Source organism: Nematolebias whitei, chromosome 17 (assembly GCF_014905685.2).
Source record: "Nematolebias whitei isolate Nwh7 chromosome 17, NemWhi1, whole genome shotgun sequence".
Classification (NCBI taxonomy): Eukaryota; Metazoa; Chordata; class Actinopteri; order Cyprinodontiformes; family Rivulidae; genus Nematolebias; species Nematolebias whitei.
The window spans coordinates 17,966,181-17,973,338 of NC_056514.1; the positions used below are offsets into that span (position 1 = coordinate 17,966,181).

Consider the following 7,158-nt stretch of genomic DNA (forward strand, 5'->3'; position numbering starts at 1 on the left):
CCATTTTATTTAGGTGGACCTCATTCTGTTTTAATTAAAGACACGTTGCTGTAAAGGCTATCATGTTCTGTAGGTTTTGAACCCAGAGAGCAGACAGAGGCGAGGAACTCAAAGGTAAAATAAAGAAAACTATTACTTAAACAAAAACACAAAACAAAGGCTGACGTGCAGCAAAACTTCCATGAAGTCGGGGATACAAGAAGACAAGGGAGGAACGGAGCATGACAACACTGGAAAGCACAATCCACAGACAACCAGTAAACACAAAGATGCTGAACTTAAAGAGACGCGAAGGAGACAGAATTACAAACACCTGGGGTGACTGGGATTGGGAGCAGGTGAAGAAAGAAGCTGGCACATACTGGGGAAGGCAGGAAACACAAGAATCTAAAGAAAGAACACAAGGCAGACAACTTCTCACAAAGGTCATGACATCACTTTGTGTTTCTGCACAACTCATCAGATTCAGCTTTATAAAAGTTTTATGGACGAAACTATAAAATCTTTATTTTGTAACAGAAATACAAGAGAACAAATCCAGCTGTGGTTAATTCTTACTATAAAACTTGTTCATTACTTAAAGGGCTTCATTGTCTAGTGTGTATTTGAGGTTATTTAAACATGTTGACACCCTGAAGAAATCCTCCTCTAGAGACCCAACATACCTGCAGTGATGGTGTCCTTCTCTCCAGATATCTTCTCCTCGATCAAACGTCTTTGCTGGATTTCAAAACGTCGCACCAAACCCTCTTTAGGTTTCCAAAGTGACTGCAGGATGAGGGGCTTTTCATGGTCGCCAACAACTCTGAACCCTTCAGTCCTCCACTGATGGTTGTCAATAGAGCCGATGGTGTCACAGAGGATGTAGGACTCTGCCTCCCTCTTGTTCAGGCCATACCTAGATAAAATAATCAACTTATTTATAGAAATAAACGAGTTTAAATTGAAAATCACCTCCACAAACTGAAAGACACATTACTGCATGTGCAGACACAAAAACACTGGTGTTGTATAAGAAACTGATATAACTACAATCCATGATTTTATGTTTTTTGGACAAATTAATTATTTTGGTGCACATGTGCAAAATGGCTTCTTATGAGTATTTTTCCAGTTAAACTACAACAAGATCAGAAATCAGTAAAGTGGCCACATAACCAGAGCAGACTACTTTTACAGGAGCACATTTTATTTCCATTTTTCATTTGTGTGTGATTAAGTTCCCATAACATCAAGCTGCATATACAAATAAAATCATCTGAATGTAAAATAATGGGGGAAAAAAGTTTTGTGTGTTCTACCTCTTGAAAGACTAACAAACTATGATGATGGAGAAGTACAGAGAGGGTCAGAAAGAGCTCCATTGTGTCTTTGTGGATTTAGAAAAAGCACAAGACAGGAGGACAGCAGGACATGTTAGAGTGATACAGGACATGTATGAGGACAGCAGGACAGTTGTGAGATGTGCTGTAGAGGTGACAGATAACTGCAAGGTGGAGGTGGGAGTGCATCAAGGATCGGCTCTGAGCCCCTTCATGTTTGTTCTGGTGATGGACCGACTAACAGATGAGGTCAGGCAGGAATCTCCGTGGACTATGTTTTTTGTAGATGACATTGTGTTCTGTGGTGAGAACAGGGAACAGGTGGAAGAGAACTTGGAGAGGTGGAGGTATGCACTTGAAAGAAGATAAATGAAAGTCAGCTGTAGTAAGACAGAGTACATGTGTGTGAATGAGAGGGAGGCCGGTGGAACAGTGAGGCTACAAGGAGCAGAGGTCACAAAGGTGCAGGACTTCAAGTACTTGGGGTCCACTGTCCAGGAAAATGGGGAGTGTGGTGATAAATAGAGTCCAGACAGGATGGAGTGGATGGAGAAAAGTTTCAGGAGTGATTTGTTACAAAAGGGTGTCAACAAAGGTCAAAGGAAAAGTTTACAAGAGAGAAGTTATATGGTCTGGAGACAGAGACATGGACGAAAAGACAGGAGAAAGAACTGGAAGTGGCAGAAATGAAGATGTTGAGGTTCTCCTTAGAAGTGACAAGGATGATAAGATTGGGAATGAGATCATCAGAGGTACAGCACAGGTTGAAGAACTGGGAGAAGAAGTTAGAGAGACCAGACTGAGATGGTTTGGACTTGTCCAGAGGAGGGAAAGTGGTCTGGACATGTCCAGATGAGGGAAAGTGGTTTGGACATGTCCAGAGGAGGGACAGTGGTTTGGACATGTCCAGAGGAGGGACAGTGGTTTGGACATGTCCAGAGGAAGGACAGTGGGCATTTTGGTAGAAGGATGTTAGAAATGCAGCTGCCAGGAAAAAGACAAAGAGGAGATACATGGATGAAGGTAGAGAGGACATGGAGGTAGTTGCAGTGAGGACAGAGGATGCAGAGGACAGAGTGAGATGGAGGAGGATGACTCGCTGTGAAGACCCCTGAAGAGGGAAAAGAAGAAGAAGAAGAATCACGTGACTGAAAGTTTATGGGAGCATTTGAAACAATTCTGATAAAGTTAAATAATTTAAAAAGTTTTAGGATTTGTTAGGAATGGCAATAAGTAAATAAGTAAATAAATAAATAAATAAAGTTCCTTTTGGCTGCTTTCTTCTTCAAGAGTTGCCACAGAAAATGAACTTGCATGAAAGATTTGGCAATTATTTTACACCAGTTATAAACAAATGGCTGATTTGTCCAGGAGACCTTCCACTGGTTTAATAAATAAACAATATTCAAAATATGCTCTCATCTTTTTGTGTTAAAGTTGTAACTAGTTACTGAATGCATGATGCATATGTTGCCTCTACAGTGAAACATTGCAATTTGAATAATTGCGTCCTTTCTCCTTTACAAGCTGAATACCACTTGCATTAATAACTCTGTTAAGCTTTTGGCAGAAAGAGACTGGCAGACAGGGCGCCTCAGAGTCCGAGCCGACCCTGGGCTGTCTTTCACACAAGTCTGGGGTTTGGGCCAGACTTTTTCAGAACACCGAACTGAGCTGCTTGGAATGCACACTCGCTGTACTTTATTGTAAATAGTACAAACAATAGAACAGGACAGGCTGGCTTTGTTCATCTAAAATATTGTAACCACACCAACATCCCAATATTTCATCATTCCTCAAAACTTTCTGTAACAAAACAAAAGTTCTCATTGACACTGATATAGAAGACATACACTTGAAAATATGACCAAGGCCCATGTTTGAATATCCATCCATCCATCCATCCATCCATCCATCCATCCATCCATCCATCCATCTGTTCTGCTGTCAGATCTTGGGGGGGCAGCATCTTGAGCAGGGAGGTCTAGACATCTTTTCACAGCCACCTCTTCCAGCTCTTCTGGGAGGACTCCAAGACGTTACCAGGCCAACTGAGAGACAGTGTGTCCTGGGTCTTCCCCGGGGTCTCCTCCCAGTCAGACGTGTCTGAAGCACCTCCCTAGGGAGGTGCCCGGGAAGCATTCTTACCAGATGCCCTAACAACTTCAACTGGCTCCTCTCGATGAGGAGGAGGAGCGGTTCTACTCCAAGTATCTCCTGGATGACTGAACTTCTCCCCTATCTTTAAGGGAGAGTCCAGCCACCATGCAGTGGAAACTCATTTCCACCACCTGTATCTACTATCTCATTTTTTCAGTCACTACCCAGAGTTCATGGCCATAGGTGAGGGTAGGAACGTAGACCGACTGTAAACAGAGAGCTTTGTCTTACAGCTCAGCTCCATCTTCACCACAACGTTTGAATAACAAACATAAATAGAAGTAGTAAATTTTACAAATAGCAAAATGGCTGCACGAGGCACTGTTTGTATGCTGGATGAAACACTGATAAATGGTCAAATGGACCAAAGTGGCATCAGGGTGTTTGTAGGCATCCTTAATATTGCAGCACGTCCCAAATATCTCACCTGATAAGGACATAAATGCTGCAGGTACCATCTTCTAAGAGGGTTGGTGGGAAAACATGGGTAAAGAAGCACTGAGGTGGTGAACCATGGCCAGTTATTGTGATGCGGAGGAACAAGAAGGGTCTCCTGAGGCTATGGACACTCTGTAAGGCACGATGTCGCTGACTACTACATGAGAGTCCGTAGTGGTCCGAAGTCAGGGTGGTTAGCTCTGCAGTTCCAGTGTTGAGAGAGAGGGAACTGCCCAATGTATGTGCTGAGTATGAGCCTCAGCTACTACCCCTTCAATCTTTACCTCAATAAATTAGACTTGGCTACAGCATTTCTGTTTTGGGGAAGTTGTGGTGGTCGTCTTGAATTAGTTGAAGATTTGAAAGACTTGTCAAAATCTAATCGGAGTTTTCTTTAACAGTGGTCTTCTTGTTGCCTCTCTTCCATAAAACTTAGACTGGTGAGGAACCAGGGCAACAGTTGATGTATGCTCAGTCTCTCCCATCTCACCTGCTGGAGCTTGTAACTCCTTCAGAGTGCTCACTGGTGTCTTGGTGGTCTCACTCACTATTCTGGTTTTTGCACGAGCCCTCAGTTTGTGAGAAAAGCCTGCTCTTGGTAGATATACACATGCCCCATATTCCTAATATATCTTGGTGATGGACTTAACAGAATTTGTGGGAAAGTTTGGGGCCTTGGAAATCATTTTACATTGAGATGCATTAGGACACTTCATAGGAGGTGAAATATGCCATCACTTACAGTATATTATATATTTTTATTAAACTAATATTATTCTGTAGAACTTTGATTTCACTTTAATATTGAAGAAGATATTTTTTAAAATTATTTTGTTGTGGAAACCAATTTATAATGACCACAATTGATTTATAAGAGCAATAAAAGCATAAAACATCCAAGGCACGGTACATCCAAAGACCACATTCTCAGAATTTTATGAGGTTTATGAGATATTTTGCTAAAACAATGAACAACAGACCAGACACAAATTATTATCGCCAGCCTTCCACCTTTCTGTGGTGAACAATAAAGATCATATTGATCCAACTTTGTTTTAGTCTGAAACAAGAAAACTGATCAATGTAATTATGTGTAAATTCTTTCTGTGGTTCTTCTGTTGATTCAGCAAGTTGTGGTATTTTTTTCACGTAGTTGCAGTGCAGCACATTCAGCATGTGGTGAGCCACAACTCACCCTGAGCAGATACACAAAGACACGTCCACATGTGTCAGGCAAACTCGTGAAGCTGACAGCACGTGCTCTCACCGTTCCAGGGCCTCCTTGACGAGCTCCTTCGCACTGGAGTGTGTGGTGGCCAGGACGCTCTTGTAGTGAGCACCTACACAGATTTCATTTCCAAAGATCTTCAGGATTCCAGGGGCGGTTATCTGATTGGACAGCTCAGATGGGTCATCAGCTGGCAGCATTTCGGCAGTGAGCACTACAGACATGGAACATAGTTTTAATGCAACTGTGGCTGAAGCTGTGGTTAAAAAGCACTGATGAAAGATCACTGAGTGAATCCAGTTTTCTACTCGCACAGCTTGAGGCCACATTCATTTTTCTGTGATGTACAATAAAACTGTACCAACAGAAAATTATAGAATGCTCTGATGTGTTTTATTAATATCACCTGTCTGCAGAGGTGGAGAAATAACATTTTGTGTGTGTTCGTCTCATTCATTAACTCATTTTCTCATTCATCTCTTGAATTATTCATTCATTCAACCTTTATTTATACAGATAAATCACACTGAGCCTCGAAGACTCATTTACAAGTGAGACCTGTTTCACAAAATTGGCTTTTAATAAAACTTTAAGAATGTAATCATTAGAGTGACGTCTACAATTTATTAACATCTGAAGTCAATCTGAATTAAGATGGCCGCCACAGCAAAGCAATCTTAGCAGTCACAAAAATTACTATAACTATCAATTTTACAGAAACTGTGATTTAAAAAAAATGGTGTGGTAGCTGAGACTAGCTCCCATCTTAGAATCTGAATGCTAACTGGTTGTGGATGTTTGTTTGCAAACTTTGCCATAAACTTCAATCCACAGACTTCAACAAACTTCCGACTTTGCCTCCTACATGTCACTTCGTGATTGCAGCTACAGCGTGCGCTTTCAGGACATCATTACCGGCAGTGTCCCCTCAGTGCAGACTGAATTTGGCAAAAGGGGCTTCTCCTACTCCGCTCCTGGAACACCTTGCAAAAACCTCTGAAGCTCTCAACTTTGACCTCTCTAAGGTACTTCAAACAATTGCTAAGTTCAAGGCTAAAACCAACACATACATGTATGGGGTGCCGTTTGTAAAGTTACACAGTCAAAAATGAACAGCAATATTTTGGTTTATTTAGAATTTCATAAGAAAAAAAATTGTTTTGTTATTTTTTTCAAAGTCATATTTTCACCATGTTATTCATACATTTATAAATGTCATAGGTCCAAACGAAATATATAATTTAAAAGCTAAATATTTAGTTTACAAACTAAATATTTAACTTGCAAGTTAAATATTTAATTAGTGAAATAAATATTTAGCTTGTAACTTAAATATTTTATTTCCAAGCTAAATATTTATTTTCAAAATTAAACATTAAATTTCCATACTAAATATTTATTTTCCAAGCTAAACATTTAAGTTTCAAAGCTAAATATTTAACTTTTAAACTAAACAGTTAATTTCTAAGCTAAACATTTAATTCCTAAACTAAACATTTAATTTGCTAACTAAACATTTAGCTTGGACCTAAATATTTATTTTTCAAGCTATATATTTAATTTCAAAAATAAATATTTAATTTATTACTTAAATATTTATCTCTGACTTAAATATTCATTTTCCAAATTAAACATTTCATTGCCAGAATAAATATTTAATTTGCCAACTAAATATTTAGCTTGGACCTAAATATTCAACTTGCAAGCTAAATATTTATCTTGCTATCAGCTCAAAACTAAATATTTAGCTAATATACAAATTCCTTGCCAAAAAGCGAAAGTGGACTATCAAAATAAAAGCTGAACCTCTCTTGCCAAATTGCCAAAAAAAAAACACCAGAAGCAAAAGAAGAAGCAAAAACTGGGAAAATTAAATGATTCAGTGTGGCCAGCTGCAACTCTTCTTATTCTTCTTTTTCTTCTACTTCTAGTGATGTTTTTGGCGATATGGCAAGATGTATATATATATATTTATGATTGTCCACTTTCGCTACTCCAAACTACCGATTT

At 39.5% G+C, this 7,158-nt stretch overlaps 1 protein-coding gene across 1 annotated transcript in view; it reads right to left on the reverse strand.

Moving 5' to 3' along the window:
* LOC119423347 (ras-associating and dilute domain-containing protein-like) overlaps positions 1-7,158 on the reverse strand; it is a 51,884-nt gene that overhangs the window by 39,806 nt on the left and 4,920 nt on the right. Inside the window, exons 3-4 of the mRNA XM_037690725.1 lie at positions 5,188-5,362; positions 666-898 (exon numbers count right to left, since the gene is read on the reverse strand). Of these exons, the coding sequence (XP_037546653.1) occupies positions 666-898; positions 5,188-5,362 (408 nt within the window). The remainder of the gene's footprint in view (positions 1-665; positions 899-5,187; positions 5,363-7,158) is intronic.